This window comes from Chiroxiphia lanceolata, chromosome 5 (assembly GCF_009829145.1).
Source record: "Chiroxiphia lanceolata isolate bChiLan1 chromosome 5, bChiLan1.pri, whole genome shotgun sequence".
In the NCBI taxonomy this organism is placed as follows: domain Eukaryota; kingdom Metazoa; phylum Chordata; class Aves; order Passeriformes; family Pipridae; genus Chiroxiphia; species Chiroxiphia lanceolata.
In genome coordinates this window covers 56770239-56790008 of record NC_045641.1, presented here as the reverse complement: position 1 = coordinate 56790008, position 19770 = coordinate 56770239, and the positions used below count along the sequence as shown (strand labels likewise).

The window sequence follows — 19770 nt, the reverse complement described above, 5'->3', positions numbered from 1 at the left end:
CACTTTTTCAACCTCTATCTGCGTGTGTATGCGTGTCTGCATGTTGCAGAGAGGACACAGAGAGCGAGCTCTGCAGCTGAATTTAGAAAGTTATAGATGTTCTCATCAGCCCCATGCAATGCAGCAGAGATTCCTTCCAAAAGCCAAGGGAGCAGAGGCTGCAGACAACAGATGTGAGAGGGTTTCCCATAACTGTCAATTTTCAAAGTGTTTGCATTGAAAAGAGAGGAGGTGCTATTTTGATTGATATTTCAGCCGCGGTATATAAAGCAGAGGAATTCTTCTTACCCTCTGCTTGTCATACTGATCTGCATACTCTCTCAGCTGGACTTGGGGCTACTACTTACTGCATCTGAAAGGCTGAAACTCACTGGGAATAAAGAACTCTTGTAACAATGCCGGAACCCACCAAGAAAGATGGTAAGCATAGCAAACCTTACCTGAACATTTCTTAATTACAGGAATTATGAGGACACACACGCACAAAACATCTTTTAGACCATCTTGCATATATCAGCCACAAATAATATCTAAGAACAATAGCTGTGTAGCATCATTATATCATTAGATATCACTGATCCTTTTAAACTAAGAAATTACTTTCAGGCAGGGATATAGCACAAAACTGTTTTAGAAAAGAAACAATGACTTCGAACAGATATTGAGAAACTACTTGATTGGGCAAATGCTGTGTTTTTTCAAGGATGCAGGATTTCCATAATGCAACTTGTGGTTTCTCTGTTTTAAGCTAACTAGACTCTGGAAAAGAGGGAATAAATGTTTCTTGTGGTTTAAAAAGCCAGGACACTGATATATTTTTCATACAGCTTTCTAGTAGTTATTGAATGGAAAGGATGTGTTCATGAAACAGTGTTAAGGTTCTGATAAAAATATATTCTACACATCTAATGCATAAGTGAAGAATGTAGTAAGTTCCTCTGTACAAATTGAACTGGAATGATTCATTTTGCCACACTACAGAAATTATTATTTTTATGTTTCAGAAGGATAGTTAAAGGCAGTAATATTGGCCCGTTTTGTGGTGCTGTTAAGTTCATAGCAAAGAAACTGAGTATATAGTCTGCTAGTGAGTTGCAGAACTGTACAGTGGAGGCTGCACAAAAAGGGGTAAAGTGGTCGGAGTCTATTAATTAATAACTTTTTGAAAGCTAGAATTTATTTTTCTACCATTTTGAAAATTTAAACTAAATAAGCTTCTTCTATTTACATTACTTCTATAGCCCTTGCTGTATTTTCCTTTCAAGTTTAGATGTTTTGGCAAGAATTTTTGATGATTGTTTTCTAACATTGACTACATAAATAGCTTTTGTGAAGCTGTGAATGCACAAACTGTATATGCTTTGCAGATATTGGCAAATGAAAGGTATAAAGACAGGTTCTCTAATGCACTCCCAAATGCAAAACTGAATTTAATCATTAAGGTAATCTTGTGGAAAGAATAGAAGTCATTAAATGGACTTTATTTCCCATAAATTCTGAAAGAAATGCTAGGCCCATGTCTGTAGTTTAGGTACATTGGATTTAACACTGATCTACCAATAACATTTACTTGATTTTAAACGTCTTTTTGAAATATTTTCTGGTTTTGTGAAGAGCAAAGCAACTGTCAGGAATGTTACTCAATTTCAGCACCTTCTTTGGTTGGGGATATATGAAAACTAAACTTTTTGCACGACTGAGTCTTAAGCAAGCCGTGTTGACAGACCAGTGTGATCGCTTTACTTACTGGCCCTCCTTAGTGCTCGAGGACAATGATAGATGAAGTATCCTTCTGAAAATAGCTACACCAAGTGCACGTATTAATACAAGAGCCTAATCCTCTGTATCAAACCTAGAGCCAAGCCCCTTCTAGAGTGTCTTATTTGTAATTCAAATTATTTACACATGTATTAAGTGTCCTTTTTATTTGATCTGTTATTTGACTGCATATTACACACTTTAATCAGAATGCATTCTGTGGCTGCCAACTCAAAAAAAAAAAATCCACTAAAATATTTATGCACTTTCAAAAGATATGTGCTTTGAAGAAAATTAGTTCGGAGTCTCATGTTTCTGTTTAAAATTAGATTGTTTCAAAGATGTTCTTACAATGCAGTGATTAACAATGTAGCTCTGTGTTTGTGTTACAAAATAAGTTTAGCAACTCTGAACAACATTATATTGACAGTGGAATAAATGTGATTTTTGATGAGTCAATATTCAGGATCTTAAAATATTGAATTATTCTCTCCTGATAGGGCTAGAATTCACAAGTAGTAATGAGCTCTGGAGAAGTGATACAATTGGGTTGTATGCTGGTTGCTCCTTGTTGCACCCAGTTTGTTTGCAGCCAGTAGATCAGTGGAGTAATAGGTTTATATTATGGTACTTAAGAGATTAGTTGCTTCCTAAAGATTTTTTTGTTCATCAAGAACTCACCTGAACTGGTGGCAGTACTTGTATAGTAAGTATGAGTACTTATTATATTAATGGCAGGAGGATTTGGTTCCAATAATAATACAATACCACTGCTACTACTCATATTAGGTCTACTCATACTATGTCTACCAGTAAGAATTCAGAACCTCACATGTTCATCAAATGACTGTTCTCAAGGTAATTTCCAAGGTGTGAAGGGTTGAAGGCAATTAATTAATGAAGGTCAACCTTGGACTGACTAATTCTGGAAAGTACCACTGGAAGGACTCTATGAGAAACCTTTGATGAACTTGTTGGAAGACTACAATAGAAAGCAGAGGGGAAAAAAAGAGGCTTAAGACTTCTGCATCACATGAGCACCTGAGCAGTGTTCTTCTGACATTTCCAAAAGAAGCAATCTACTTGAATTATCCCATTCCCATAGGTCCTGCACTTAAAAACAGAACACACAAGAGCAAGCAGCTGAGAAATTAGAAACTACTCAACACCTGAATGTTACAAAAAATCTCATCTTTGCATTTTTTTAATCTCTGTAGTCTCTGGAGTGCATAACTAAATTTTTCAGAGGCACTGCTACAGCAAGCTCACAGGCTTTTTTACAGGCCAAATGATCTTTTTAGCTATTTTAAGATTATTAGATTAACAAAGTGAGAAATTTCCTGACTTGGTGAGAGTGTAGCCTCACAAAGTGCTCTTAACAAATAGATCACCAAATTAAACACACCACTCAGCTTAGAGAAGGTTGCTGGAAAGCTTCAGCCTGGTGGAATTTGTCACTGTAGAAACAGGCTTCCATGACTAATGATTTAAGGCCTTTATGATACTCCTAAAAAGTTGAGTCCTGTATATAATATCAGCTGTGGCTTCTCTGCAGTAGATGGTCATGCTGTTATAAGACAGTTTTGTCTTAGCTGGTTTAAAATATCCTATTTGCAAGGTGAAGTTTACATCAATGGGTTAACTGATCCCAGTGGATGACTAGGATACAACTGTGATGCCAAAAACCTTTACCAGTGCATTTAAATTCAACGGCCTTTAGTTTTCTCAGTGACTAATAAAATAACCCTCCCCCATATAATTACTTCCTGTAATTTATTGCAATCACTCAGTCAATCTTTCCTCTCCCCCCTTTCCTTTAACCAATATTCATAAGAGCTGCTCATTAATTAGGTGCCCTCTTAAGCTGTCACAGGCCATGGCATTTGGATACGCTTTTGTAAAAGTGCCAAGTCTCTCAAGAGCAACCTTTTCAAACTATTTGTGGGCATCATCCCACAGTGACAGGTGCAAGTCTGTCCCCAGTAGGCAGCTCTGTAAATTTGCCTTATTTATTCTCCCCAATCTAGGAAATAACTCATGGCCATGAGTTAAGTGACCATTCCAAATTTTGAGCCAAAGCATTTATTGACTGTCTGCCAACTTTATTTTGTAAGGGTTTGCGAGGTCTGCTTGAATATTGCCTTGGAGCATCCACATATTGGCAAGGAATCAAAATTAAAAGTCAGTGCGTCTACTTTAGACAGAGTTTTAGTAAAACTTTATTCGATCTATAAACAGGATGCATGTAAAAGTTGTGAAGAAACTATGTGCATATATTGTCTGTTAGAAGAACAATCTCTAAAACATGAAAAAATCGGTGATAGGAGTTAAACAGACATACCAATTGAGACTCCGTTGGAGATATGGTAACGTTGTTCTCTCTGTAGATGCCCTGTAGAAACAAACTTTATTTCTATTGGCTTTTAAACATGACTAATTTTTTTCATTGTGCAATTTTTTTTTCTATCACCAAATTTGAATTATATTTAAAATATTTTAAGCAATACCACAGTGGTGTATCAAGATAATAGAAACTGTCAAACAAATCACCTAGTCATATAAATCACACAGGTAGATGCATAAAAGCAGCATTCCAGTAGGTAATCAATCTAAGCATAAATATTGGTTAAGAGCTAATTAAAGTCAAATTCCTTTTAATATTATATTTTCAGGGCTAGGCAATTTTTCAGAGGTGAAAAAGAAGTTGAATGGGAATTCTGTTTCACTACAGAGTTGGCTTGTGTCAAAATTAACAATGCTGATGGAAAGTTTTCCTGAAAATTCAGGAACACAGCATGTGAACATTTTATAACATTGTTTAGTGCTTTCCATGCAGGAGACTGGACCTGTATAATCATTTCATATGGCACCACATTGGATAGTGCAGCTGCTGCTCTCCTTGTTGCATAGTGAGGGAAAAGCATACAGACATCCACCTTCTGCCATCCTCATCTGCAACACTGACTGTAAAATGCATTCCCATCATTTCTAACTTCCTGCAGTCTCAGAGCCAAATCACACTCCAAGTCAGGCTCATATATATAATTTCCAAGCACCGTATTCAAGTCACAGGTAAATGAGTTTTGGTGGATGAGGGAAGGATGAAACCCTAACCCCTTAAATTATTTTCCCTCTCAATTCTTTAGAAACTTTCTGTTCATCACCTCTAGCTAATAAATTAAAATCCCTCCACAAATGGAAAGCAAACTTACGCCTAACTGTTGTAATTAGATCTGTGAGGGTGGGCTGTGCTCCCGTCCTGAGCCCCACAGAGCAGCGTCCTCCTGCTCAGATCGTGTTGCACGCTGGGAACTGAGTTGTTCTTAGACTGCCTTTGCCCTCCCATTGCTAACTTCTCAGTGTTGCTCCCACACTTCCCTCTAAGATACCAGAGCATCTCAGATTTATTCTTTGACCTTCCACCCCCATCGTTGCTAAGTTTCAGACTAATTTTTCAATGAAATTAATTTGATTAAAACCCCCCTACACTGGCAAAGAAAAATCCCCTTGATCAACTTTTGAGCTTTTATGTTTTGTTTGTTTCATTGTGGTGTAGATTGAAGGCACTACATTGATTTTTTTTTTCTTATTCAATGCATTGACTTTATTTTAATACTCGTGTAGGAGGATAATGGAAGATTGACCTGTCTTACTTAAGGTTATTCTTACTTGAAAAGCTTGTCCACACTGTGTATAAAACAGTCCATCTATGTACAGGGAAAAATATTTAATATTATCACTCTAAAATAAAAAGATCATTGCTTTTAGGAGGAAAGAAAGGAATGGTCTTTTAGCAGATCAGAGGGTGCTTTGTACTTTGCAAAACTGAAATTAGCAAATGCTGCCTTTGTGCCTCTCTATACTGCACCTGTTGGGAAGATAAATAAAGGCCTGCCCAGTTCTTTCCCCTCATACCTCCTAAATATATCACTTTGAGAGAGCTCTAAAAAAACCAACCATGCTACAGTACTCTTCTGTTCCATGAAAAACTGGATGAGTTTTTTCATATTAGTTTCAGAGATCTGCCAAAAAAGATGGTTACATAACAAAACAACAGCAGAGAGATCTGGTGAGACTTCAGTTGTCAAGACATTAGTAGCTGCCCCACACATCAGTGGTCCTTGGAAATAAGTTGTAGAACATATTTCAGGTTTCATCAGCGGACATCCAGAGTGTTCCTTGAAAGGGAAGAGCAAATCAAGTTTAGGAATAAACTGCCTGTGGAAATTTCCCTTGGGATAGGAACAAATACTAGACTCATCACTCATGGAAATGTAGAGATTCATCTAAGTTGGAAGTCCTAATTTAATAATTGCTCTACAGTGAAACAGAAAAAAAAGTTCTCATTTAGACACTAATGTGACTTTGCACTGAATGTAAAAATCTGTAAAATAAAGGCCAAGGCAAATGGATAGGATTGTGAACTTTAGTCATCATTAGAGATTTCTCATACCCCCTGCAAGCAGTTTTGTCTCTTCAATCTGAGGAACTGCGTGACTGAGAGACACCCCCTTCTCTTCCCACTCTCACTTCCCACCCGGCCCTCTCCTTCTGCTCTCAATCACTGAAGTGGTATTTCTGAAGACTTCAAACACAAGATAGATGCAAAGGTTTCTCTTTTTCACTGTTGTTAGAGAACCAGTGCTTGAAGCTGTTTTTCCATCAATTCATCATCATTCACTTTATGACACTGTGAGATTTTATTCTTTTGCTTTGAAGAGTTGTTGGTGTTTTAAGAGTTAGGGAAGCCAGGAGTGGTCTGACATGAAAGTCCATTTTAGATCACTGAAAATTTTGGTAATTTTGCAACCCTAGAAATCAACCAATAGTGTTTATACCGTCACAGAAATCTCTGGGTTAGGAACCAGATACCCAAATGGAAGTATGTGCAAGTGAACTTGTTGTACCCACTCCCAGAGGAGTCAGGGACAGCAGCTCATTAAAGTCAGAGGTTCCTGGTCTGCTGCTACTCAGCTGACCAGCCAGTAATTGCCTAAACATAGGTGCCCTACTGCCATATAAGATGCCTTGGGATACACAGAATACCCATCATGGGCTGGCAGATATGACTCAGGACCTGTAGGAGGTCTGAAACACCACGAAGCAGCAGCTAGAAAAAAAAGGCTGTACTCCAGGATCTGAATGTCATTGATCAGCTATGATGAAGAAAATTAATTAAGCCATAAGCAGCTATTTTAAGGTGAAAAAAAAATCTAATTCCATTGATTATAATGGCAGCTTGGACCCTTAGTTCATGCTATAGACACATACATATGCCTCCCTTTTTCTGAGTACTGTAAGGATAGTGCTGCAGAGCTGTCCTCTACAATTTGTTCAGTTGCTGTTCAAGGATGTTCTGCAATGGGTAGTTTTACAAGAAGACAAGAAGAGAGTTACATTCCATCATTATTTACATATTCAGATGCTCGTTCTCAATAAATAAAGAAGTACCTTAGGCCCAGATTCTCTTGAGCATCTTGCACCCTTCTGTAATCTGTAATCTGCTTTATGCATCGATAAAATAAAATAATAATGATAAAAATATTCTACTGCCTTTTTTTGTTATTTGGGAGGATCTGATGCTTTTACTTGTTTTATTTTTCTAAGTCAATTATTTTTAAGTCAATATATTTTATTTCATGGCTGAGCATTTAAATCAATGAAAAATTAAATTACTACTTTACATCAATGAGAGGAAACAGAAAGATGAATTCCTATTCAAATTAATGCTAATTTATCTACTTCCTTTCTATTCAAGCTTATTCTCACTTCCTCCAATGGCTTTATGCTGTTAGATGAATGACTGGTTGCATCAATGACCTTTGTACCTGTGAGCAGTAAGACCTTTTTATGTTAAATAATACAGTGTTTCTGAATACTCTATGAAATGTTCAACAAAAAACATGTCGATTTAGGAATCTCCGTGAATTCCCATTTCTGGAATTTACTCTCTCTAATTTGCTAGATGTGGCTTTAGCTCCTAGAGCTCACTGAACTAGCAGATGTTCAGCCAAGATGAAGGACCTCACAGAAGACAGTTCTGTGTTCAACAGGATTTTATATACTAGGAAGCCATTCTAGCAAGTATGTTTTGGGAAAAGTTTCAGTCAATTTTTACTGCTTCCTGAGATGCTGTAGGGACAGAAAGTTCCTCTGGGTTCAAGTATGAAGATAGATTTCTACTCAGACAACTCTCAGAACCTAAAAAATGCAGCATACGCAAAACAAAGTGGTTTCTCTCTGACTTCCCTCACCCATTGCCTGTGCCTGTGTTGCTAATAGTGTCTCCACAGAGGAGCCAGTGGGACCTAGGCTAAGTGATGCAGGATGCCTTACATCCACATGCCTTAGAACAGCCTCTTCTGAAGACCAATAACACCCACTTCCTCTCTACTGGTTAACCAAGTGTCTTTATGTGTATTTTCAGTTCAAAGTGACAAAATAACATGTGGCCTCTGCTGCAGTTAGTCGTGGTGGTGTTAGATGTCATAATACTGGGATATAGCACACCCTGCTCTCTTCTTTCAGTGATAGATGGAGGTTAATTTAGGATATTTGACCTCCTGGAATAATGTTGAAGGGTTGCTGAACGGAAAGTCAAATAGAGTGCAGTCTCAGAAAACTTCAAAAATTAAAAAAATAAATCCACCATCTTAAAAATTGCTTCATGGTCTGCCTTGCAATAAAGTCACTTTTTTCAGCAAAGGCCCTCACAAATATGATAACTTGCAGGTTGGTCATTGCATGTGTTTTCTATGCAGTGCAAGGTTGTGCAGTGCCAGGACCTGGGAGCATGGTTGGGTGACTCATTCCATGATTTAGAGCTGCTGCCTCTGCCTGTGTACCATCTCCATGTTCCCAAAAGTATGCAGACACTGCATCAAGAAGGGAGTCCTGCTGTATCTTGAAGCAATGGAATGTGTTCGAGACAGTCATTACTTTCCCTTCCCTGGAGATTAGGAAATAATTCTTACATAATTTGCTCTCCCTGGCCCTATTACTAACTGAAAATAGCATGTGATCTACTTCTTAGGGTGATTGTCCTTATATGTGATGGCTCCAGCAAGTTATTTTGATCAGGTGATTATTACAAAAAGTTCTGTTCTAATTTAATTCTCTGTAGGATCAAATGGTGGTTTCAGTGAGCATCTGAAAGAATTGTTCAGTAGTAGTTTTTTGCTTTCTGAGACGGATCTGTATTAAAATACACTCATCGTGTCTTTGCAGGCTCAGAATAACTTCCTAATTTTGGTCATACATGCCAAGAGTAGTTTGAAGTCAACCACAGACATAGATGAAAATTCCCTTTTCCTGCAGATTTCTGTTTATAACTCCTAGCTCTGTGCATAGACATTAATTTCAGAGACATTTGCTCCCCATATTGAACCAACTGGACACAACAAAACGGGCAGCGGTTGAGCAAAAGCAACTCACAAACCAGCACAAACAAGTACTTTTTCTCGAAGGGGAGTCATGCTTTGCTCAATCAGCCTGCAAATCCAGTCCAAAAGCCTATTCCAGATTTTCTCTTCTCTCAAAGGTCTGACTTTGTGATGAAATTAAACTGAATACAAATGCAGCTAGAACTGAAGGAGACTCCAAATAAAAGTTTATTGGCTCAGTTGATGAGACAGAACTTAATCCTTGGTAGTCACCTAATCCAGTGTGCTGGTGGACTAGAAAGAGCAGTAAGACATAGTTGTTGAACAGTTGTTGAACTCCAACCTTCAGATATTTTTGTGTTTATTTTCATAGCTTTCTGCCACAAGATCTTTTCTGTGGGGAAAAGAATGCACAAATTATGGCACCTAGCACCAGTTCCAACAGTTCTAGAAGGAAAAAAAATTTCCTCTTATCAGTCTGAGCTGATTGTCCATGTGTGGTAGGGCCTTTCAGAGTTTTCTGAACTGAAATGAAACATTTCAAACCATTTGCACACCTCGATGTATTCGACATTGCATTTCTATCCTTTTTCAACAGCTTTATTAATTTTCAGTACCATTAAAACATTATTCCTAACAAAAGTTATACAAACCACTTATCCCTGGTGATGTGGAGAATATCTGTGGCTTGAGATATCTAGGAACAACCACATGAGAAATGCCATGCCGATGGAGTAATTCATGGACTAATAGCTTCTGTGTCTCATCCTGTGATACTCACGTAGATAGAGATACACATGCACACCCTGTAGCACATTTGGTATCTTGTATCTTTATAAGAACGTAGTATCTAGGCCAAAACCCTTATTTTAGACCCAAAAGAAGAGCCTAATTCCAGCGGAGACTGTGGTTGCCACTCCTCCACAGATGCAGACTTTAGTGAAGGCACAGAGGGTCAGATGTCTGATGACATTTTTTCCATGGCATTCCCTCCAGCCTTACTAATCTTTCATCTACGCTTTCCTTAGCCCTATTTTTAAAGGGGAAATCTGACCTCTGTCCTGTGCCCCTTTTTTCTTTGCCCTTGTTTTGTATTTCCATGTTTTGCAATAAAGTTTTCTCTCTTACCCAAGAGCTTTTTTAGCTGGAGAGAAACCATATGCCATGAGCTGTGATTGTAATTCACAATAGCATCTTAAATGCATTTTGCTGTCATGCTTTATAAGAGTTTTCTTTCATACATATCACTTATTGAACTCCCACAGTCTGTCTGCAAACATCCCGCTGTGTGCAAACACTCCCTAAAGGCAAAGCTAAGTGATTTTTTTTTTTAAAGTGAAGCCTTATAATTCTCACAGTTATCTTCATTGATGCAGAATGAGATAGAGAGGTAGAAGATATTAACAGTATTAACACAGAGGGATATATGCAATTTTGTATGCTGAACACCCACAAAGGGACATACTTGACTTTTTCTGCAGGACCCACCAAAGTTTTGCCTAGTACTGTAGGTCTCTGGCACATTAGATCTCCTAAATTTTCACCTACAGAAAGAGTCCTTTCTTTCCACTTGTGCAAAATACTCCTAAAGGTTTTTCAATACAATGCTGAATCCCAGGAATCTGAGCTACAACAAATATTTATATGCAAACAAAAAGAGAGAACTCTATAAGTCAGTACATAGAAATCCTAACAAAGAAGTAAGTTTCTGAGTTTTAGGGTAATTGCTGATTGTTAGTGTTTACTATCAGCAATACTGCAACTCTGATACAACGCTTTCCTATATTGAGAGTTATGTTTGGGGTTTTTTTAATTTTCTCCAAATAAATTACAAATCCATTTTGCTTAGCATGTACTTGGGCATCAGCACCCACAAAAAGTAGCAGCCACTGAATTTTGCAGCCCATAAATTTGCGTTTACTCTTGGTAAACTAAAAAGTGGATGCTACTGCCCTGTTTTTCATCTTGAGTGAGTTGTTTTCCATGAATGTGATGGGTAAAAAATTCAGAGTGACATAAGTAATGGATTATTAGTGATTAACTACTCAAAACAATCTCTAACCACCTAGGCACCTGACAGCCCTGAGTCTGGACTCCTGTTACAATCCATTCTGTAAAACATTGTCTCTTAAGAGGAGGCTGAGGACTGAAGTGCAGATGACAGGAGTGTTCTTATCTGAAGGAAGCCTGAGAAGGCTCTTCCTTCTTGAAAAGATCACAGAGTATCAGATTATCTGTCACCCACTGTCAAATAGACTTGAAGCAAATGTTTTTCTTATTTGGTACTTGAATACGGTCATGACAATGTTTATGCCTAGTTGTAGCATATATTACTCTGACAAAGAGTTGATAACAAGCTGATAAATTCAGTTCTTGAGAAATCCCAACATGTGCACGTTTAGTTTTGCCCTGACCCTCAAAGAGAAGTTGACATTTCAAAAACCACGGAATGGGAATACCAGCAGGATTTAATTTTAAATTGCTGAAATGTTTTATTCTGAAATTTGGTTTAAATGAAGCCTATCAGTATGTCTCAAATGTTTCCTTATAACTGGCTGAAATAAGTTAGATTTCATGAATGTATGCCACCATGGTCTTATGCATCATTTTCCCTAAGAGTCAATCTCTCTAAGCGGAATTATTTCCTGCTATCTTCACATAATCACATTGCTCTCAGGGCTAACCTGAATGCACTGAACGATAGGAGACTTACTCCTTTGTGGAACTGACTCCAGTCATGCAGAGTATCCAGTCCATAATGTGATTTTCATAAAATAATACAATTTCCTTGACTCAGAGTGAAATATTTCAGAAGAGCTCAGCAAAACAACTCTGTCACAATTTGGACTGAGCAAGAGTGAAGATATTTTTCTAACTGGTAAAATTGCTTTCCTGAGCTGGTTTGGAAATTATCTGGACAATGTGAAAGGAAGTTCGTTACTGGTTAAATACTCATCTCTGGAAATAAACGACCTTTCAATTTTATTGCTGACTTTTACTCTAAAATTAGAATTGCAACTGTCATTGAAAACACATTCTTAAATTTGAGGAATAAATTACTATCATTCCTGAGTAGCAGTTCCGTGGTTTATGAAGTGTTTTATCCAGTAATGTGGTCCACTTTATTATATTTTGCAGCTTTCAGAAAGGAAGTTACCATTAGTCAGTGTACTGCTATCTCTGATATCACATTGTGGTGTCTTCTGCTTTCAATTTTCTCTAGGGAATCTCTTCGGCTCAATGAAAATATTTACTTCCAGCGAAAAATTATTAACAAACTGTTGCAAGCAGGATAGGAAACTGAGAATAAAGTCTATGTTTTGCCATACTTTTTAACGTGGGATTAAACTATTCTGATGAGTGGATTAAGTGATTTTAGTAAATACATAACAAAGATTCATTAGAGTTGGGTCATTTTAAAGAAGGATTGCACTTGGCTGTACTAGTAGTAGTTTTGAAAACTTGATTTCTCATTAGCACCTAGTGCCAAAAATAAACCATGTTATTTTAAGGGCAATTTAACATATTAAAAACTAAAGAAATCTGAAGTATGCCGAGCTCCTGCCTTTTGTGTTCACACAGTTCAGTTCTGGAGTGAAGGAACTAACAATAAATACCTTGCTCTCTGTGCCCGGCTGCCTCTTGTCCCTGCAAATACTAACACGCTGATTTTCCACCTATGAGCCAGACCATTCATTTTTTCCCCGAAGGCAGGAGTCTGAGTCCTCCCTGCCCTCTGGACATTACATGAGGGACCTGCAGCCTGGTTGGTGTCACTGTTGCCCAGCAGCGGCCCCACGGGGCAGGAGCGACACCACCACAGAGCATCGGCCGCGAGTGCACGGTGGGATCCTCTGCCCTGACCTCACTGGGACCTTCTTACGTATAAAAAAGACGGAATGAATGATCACAGCTGAGCTACAGCACAGTAGGAGTGATTCTGCAGAGCTTCTGTCACACCCACAGCCCCCACTGAAGACAGGAACCTGTGATGAGTGCTCAGGCTAAGAGCAGGGGCTTTCAAGTATTACACTGTATTGGTGAATCTATGAGGTTCAGATCAGGTATTTCAGGACTGTTTTGTTGTTGGTTTTAAATAGTAGCACTCTTTCTGCCCTTTAGACATAAGCACCCATCTTGTTGGCAATATATAAACAGCCAGTTTTCTCCTTCCCCTCTTTAACTGGAGCCAGAATCATGTAGAGCATAATGTGATTGTGGCTCAGATGACTGTGAACAGCTAGGTGAGGGACACAGAATGGCAGGAGTCATAAATCATTTCATACTTATGCTAAATTGGTGGCATATAAACTGAGATGGTGCAATAATACAGGAAAATTTCAGACTTTATGTCATCTGTGCTAAGAAGCTGACTCTGGATGGAATTTCCACAATTTTCACTATGTAAATTTTATGAGGAAAATGCCTACTAAGAATTTTTTCAGCAATATTTTATAACAAGTTTTGCAGCGATATTTCAAAATAAAATGCCTTTATTTCCACACATGGAAACAAAAGTTAATACATCAAGACGTGGAATAAAAGATAAATCAATATCGGCATAAAGAGACTCAGGCTCTGCAAGTGCAGCTGTGCTGACAAAAGCCTTCTCATAAAGGTGCAGTAATGACAGCAAGCTGAATTACCTTATGAGTACAAGTCACATTGGTAAACACTATAACGCATTTCAGCAAAATCCTTCTGTCATACAGATGGTTAACCAGTAAAACTTTACCTTCAAGAATTTGCAGGATCGATAGCGTCACAAAATTTCAGTTTTGGAAGTTAAAAAACCCCCACGAGTGTTTGTTGCTTGTTTGTGTTTGACTGTGGAATGAACTAGAAAACTGCAATTGTGAAAAGATCAATAGAAAAAGATTTAGTGAAAAAATTTTGATGAAGTTTGGCACTCAAATTGTAGTCTACTGCTGGGTCTGTGAAATACGAGATACCAGTACGATACTCTTAGACACTTAAATACTCAGGAAATAACTTTTATGTATTATTTTCTGTGGTATAAAGTAAGACAAGAAAGATACCATGGAAATAGAAATGGAATTTAATTACTCCATGCTGGTGCCTTGTGGGCTGAGCAGGTTAAAAATGAGTTTAAGAATGCATGGGAACTTGATAACCAGAGTGAAGCCACCAACTTTAGCTTTCTCTATCTATTTTAAATACTGTCAGTGCTTGGCAGTCTTCTAGATCCCAGTTACAGTATACATGAAACTTCAAGTCTGCAAAGGAAGAAACATAGAAGAATATAGACATATAAACATACATTTTATTAAATTACTTCTGTTCAAGGTCATGGTTACAGTGTTCTTTAGAGATTAATTCCTACATGAAAGCAAAGTTCTCATAAGAAATGAAAAAGATGTGGAACCTTACAGATTTGATTAAATAGCATCAGATTTGATTTAATAGCATCATTTTAGGAAAATGGGAACAGCGAGGAAAACACACTAAACAAGCAATGGTTGCTTTTTGCACTTCCGTAATTATGGATGACAATGACGACAAAATCTGGAGTCGCCAATTGCACTTGAGTGGATTTGTAAACTATTTCTTTGGTGTATAGTCCATTCTGCAGAATTCACTATTACCAGACTTTTGTTCCAGTTGTTCATTCAGTTTTTCAGTCCTTAAGTCAGGGAACATTTCAGCATATGATGGTTTGATTGGCTCCTGTGGCCCATAAAATCATTTACAATTTAAAGTATTTAGGTTATTCCTGAAACAGGACTACTCTTGATGAAATTATATTATTATCCTAATTAGGACTAATTATTATCCTCAGATTTGTTTGTGTTCTTGGGGTTTTTTTCTACAAACTGAAATTCACTAGGGATGGGTTTGAATTTTAATCAGATGGAAAACTAATTTTTTAAGCACTCTTTGTTAATTTTATTTCTTCTCCAGTCCCTACCTAGAGATGCATCACCAGACTGTGACACTTTTAGTTGTTGGAATATAAAATAATTTCAGCTTCAGTGAACATGCTGCTTTGTTCACTTTGTCATAATAAAAGACAGTATTTAACCTGAGGTTGCTGTTTTAATCTTTAACCATAAAGAGTCATGAGTCAAAACAGGCAGTCTTATCTGTCTGCTCCATCAGGAAACAGAAACTAGAAATACATTAATAAATTTATCAGTCTGTCTCTATCACACTGTTGACAACAGTAATAGTCATTTGGCTACCCACCGAAGCACCAGCGCTTATTTACTTCAGTCCTTTAGAACGACTTTTGCTCTCAGGACTTAGGAATGAAATCTGTTTAGAACAGTTTCTGTAGCTGTACGTCTTTTAAATGTAACATGGAAAATGTCCATGGACATTCATAAAAACAGGTAATGATTTCAGCTGGCATTGTAGTTTCTCGCTTCCACTCAGACTGGGAGCTGTCTGCAGAAGTTGCTCACAAATCAGATTATTTCTCAGTGAGCAATAGAGGCTCATGAGGCACTGGGCAGACCCTGCCTTCATGACTGTGCTTAGGTTTTGCAGAATGATGATTACAAATTACTTTGAACCAAGACCTGTGTTTTCCAGCTCATTTAATCTGAAATCAATTAACAGTATTTTTTCCCAATGAAGTACTCATCATGCTGTGGTAATCTCGATAGTTTGTTGAGCAAGTTCCTGTCTTCTAAAAGATGTGGCTCTGGCTTTTAATCACATCACTGAAGCCACTGTGACTCCATATCGATCTGGGTGAAGTGACCCACAAAAAATAGTCAAACCATTTTGAGCCATTTCTCTTCTTCAGAGCACTTTTTTTTTTTTTCGGGGAATATAAGGAATGAAAGGAAAAAGCCTCACTGCTTTTGTGTACTGATGATCTAGGCATGAGATCTGTCAAGTAACTCTTCCACATCCTTGGTCCTTTCTTGCCCACCGATTTCAGTGGAGTATCTACCCCTGAGAGAGCCTTGTGCCACAACGACAGTTCTTGTGTCTTACAGTGATCAGACACAGGAGACAATCCTCACACACAACAACTGCACAAGGGCTGGGGTGAGCCATGCTCTCTCCCCAAACTAGCATTTTGTCTATTTTTGTCTGACTAGCAGAGTCAGCACTTTGGGAATGCCTACGTAATAGTTATATTTGTCTGATCCCTCGAGGCTATGTCCACAAGCTTAATCCACCTACTTAAATTTGACACAAGTTGACGTTGACAGGTCTTTGTGACAAAGAGCACTGACTATCCTCATGCTCTTTGACATATGAAAGTATCTTTAATATGCTGCTGTTACACAAACAGATATCATACCTGTATCCATGATGGTGCAGCCATAGTCCTGGTTTCCTTTTCAGGTAAATGGGGGATAAGTCCTTTGATCAGACTGGGTGAGATTCTGAATCCCTTGGCTATTCTTCACTGGGTTATAAGTGATCTGTATATAAAACTGAAGGCAGAAATTAGTGGAGAAGACTTTCTTCCTCCTTCCTGTGAATGCCCCAGGCCAGTGATAATGAAATGATATCTTTCTGCAAGCCCTGACTTCATGCTCAAGGTCATTTTCTTTACCTAAAGAAAAAAAACCCCAAAACCAACCCACTACTCATTTTCCAAAATCATTGAAAGTTCCTAAACCTACCCAAAACAAACCTGGTCATGAGTAGAGAGTTGTAAGATGAGAAGGGTTATCCAGGCAGACCTCATTCCCAGTATGCTTGCTGATAAGCTGTAGTTCTTGAATGGTCTGAACTTCAAGTCTCCAAGGTGCTTTGCATCCAGCACAGTAGTAGGGTGGGACCTGGAGACTGTTTTAGAACTGTCAACATGCCTCATTATGATTACACTTCAGTGTGAAAATTAATATATATGATGTCAGGGAGTTTCCATGCTTGGTGCTGTCAGAGAAGCCAGTGGAAGTGGGAATTCAGAGACCTTGAAAACTGGCCACCACACACAAACTGACATCTGTATGTCAGTTCCCTGCCAAAGCTTCTTGTGGCTGCTGCAGGTCAGATGTCAGTGCAATCAGACCTAAAATGGAACTGAAATTTTAAATAATGATGGTCCCACTTTAACATGGTTCTTAAGCATTTCCATAACTTAAACACATTGGTAATCTCATGGAAATTTTAGGCTTAGTTATCTATATACATAGCAAGATATTTTAAGTCTTATTTTGTCTGAAAAATTGAACATAGTAAATGTGAAACAGTGATAGAAAATTGTTGGTAATGGGTCAAATTGCATCTCCTGCCGATTTTCAAGAGTGTATGTGCACATGTATAATTATAAATCACAAATAAAAATGTCATGGCTCTTGGTGTTCATATCTAATGTCAAACTGGATCCTGAATGCATCTCATGACATGGATAAGGCATGAAAGCATTTCTGGAGATGTTATCTAAGTGGCAGTTGTGCTTTCCCTTTATTTGCTAACTACACTTCTTAATATACTCTCCTTTTTGAGTAGCCATGTAGAGAGGACTGTTACGTTAATTCCTGTTCTTTCTGAAGAATTTCACAGAGCCAGATGCATTACAAGTTTCACAACCAATGACTAACTCAAGGCTGGTGTTTAGCATGACACAACCCACTGACATGCAACACTCTTGGCTTCTCAAACAAAAAACTGTAAAGAAGAGACCTCATGTCTTAGAAGGTCCAGTGGACATGGTGGTATCAGTTCAGTGGCAACTGGACTTTCAATAACCTCTTTTCCCTTTACCTCAAGAGCCATCATTGCAACCCAGTGAACAGCACTTCTTCTCCAAAGGGGTTGAGAACTGTGTGCTGGAGGCAACACTTTCTCCACCACCAGCCCCCCTGACAATGCCTCAACAGAGCACCATATTAGGCAACGGGCTGTCAGGAATGGCATCTGGGGACTCCAGCGATCATGCCTCCTAGGGAAGGAGCACAACTATAAGCTGCTGGTTGAGTGTACAGAGCCCTTTCCTGGCTGACAAGCCTGTTGCAGAGGTCAGCCAGAGAGGGCTATCATTCTTTGGGGAAGTGGAAACCACTCCGTGCTATTAATGGGTTTTTTCCTGGCTGTCCTCAGGAATGGAGCTGTAAGCCAAGCATGACCATGAAAGGGGTTGCACATGGCCAAAAGATTATGTTGAAGTATCACCCATGTCTCTGTCACACCCAGTGCCTGGAACTCTCCCCTTTCTTTTTCTTCCCATACTATACATCAGGTCTCTTCCTTGAGTTCAGTTCTTGCCTCAGTTTCCTTAGCAATAGTCCAAACAGTCTAGAATTATGGTTTAGGAAAGAAACCACTGACTTCTTGGTTTGGCTTCAGCCATCATCCCATCACGGAATTGCAGAGTAGCTGAGGTTGGAAAGGACCTTTGGAGATTATCTAGTCCGACCTCCCTTCTAGGAACAGGGTCAACTCGAGGCAGTTGCCATTGAGAGTACTCAGGTTTTGAATCTCTCCTTTTGTGTCTGCATGTATAAGATGAAGTTTAGACTATAATAATAGTGTTTCAGGTCTGGTTTGTGCCAGAGATTTTGACTAACATCTGTGCCTACTGCTGAGTAAGGCAGGACTTGAAAGATGTGTTGTTTCTGAGCAACGTTACTGTGTTGATGTAACCATGAAACACCTCTCAAAAGGTAAGAAAAATTCTAGGCAAGTCCCTCAGAAATCTCATAAGTTTTTCATCTGAGTCTGGAAAGTGTTTTATTTGTTGAGCTTTTGTTTATACTGGTGAGCCAGGGAGAATTTTCTAATTCAGCGTTCATAAGAATACTCCCTGTTTCTAGCTATTAAATTTCACATGGAAAATTATGCAGTCAATAATTTTCTGCTACGACTTTTTCATGCAAGAAATATATTTCCACGCCATAGAGATGTTATTTTATTCTCAGTGGAAGTAGTGAGAAATGTCATGGCAGCAAAGTGAATATATTCCAAGGCATACTTTTTGTGTTGTAATTTTCATATTTTCATATGAAAATTTTTCATATTTTTCTAGGCCACAAAACAACACTTAGTATGTTAGTAATTAGACCAGAAAAAATAAATTGCTATGAACCTAAGATATTTTACTGTTATCACACTCTGTGTGTTGGTCTTTAATATACTTCTGCCTTTCATTCTGTGTGATGGGTGCTGTGACCAGAATGTACAACACTAGCTCTTTCCCCATAGCGAGGGTTTCTCTTTGGAATCTCTACAAGGATTTGCTATTGTATCTGTGTATGTGACTGAAAGTTTCTAAATCACATCAAATGCACACAATCAGCTTAAAATTATATTTGCACTAAAAATATTCTTCTCTTTTAAACTTTAAATGGATTTATTAAGAATGAGAAGCATGTTTTAGTTATATTTAGACCTGAGTGTAGAGGAATAGCCTTACCCCCATTTCTGTGTGACAGAGATTGAAAGTTTATTTCCTGAATATGACCTGAGGTGGGATCCCAAAGGTTAATACCTATAACATGATAAAGGTTAGTAAGAGCTACCTACTGTTACAGTTAAAGACTTCAACCTTTTAAATCTTTGCTTTGTTCTAAGTAGTTAAACAGTAAGTCAATGAACTAGTTCCAATAAATATTGCTGGTTTCAAATAGTTTAGAGTCCCAAAGCTTTTAAATGTTGGAAATAAGCTTCCTCTAATGTTTTAATATAAGTTTTTCTTATATTT

General features: G+C 38.1%; 1 protein-coding gene across 4 annotated transcripts in view; it reads left to right on the top strand.

The window, feature by feature from the left end:
• The first annotated feature begins 301 nt into the window (after window positions 1-301).
• The window catches only part of MYBPC1 (myosin binding protein C1), a 90791-nt gene continuing 71322 nt past the window's right edge, over window positions 302-19770 (top strand). For all 4 annotated transcript variants that reach the window (XR_004357188.1, XM_032688501.1, XM_032688502.1 and 1 more), the window contains exon 1: window positions 302-420. Coding sequence is in view for 3 of the 4 variants with exons in the window: in XM_032688501.1 (XP_032544392.1) it covers window positions 396-420 (25 nt within the window). In the remaining variant the exon portion in view is untranslated. The remainder of the gene's footprint in view (window positions 421-19770) is intronic.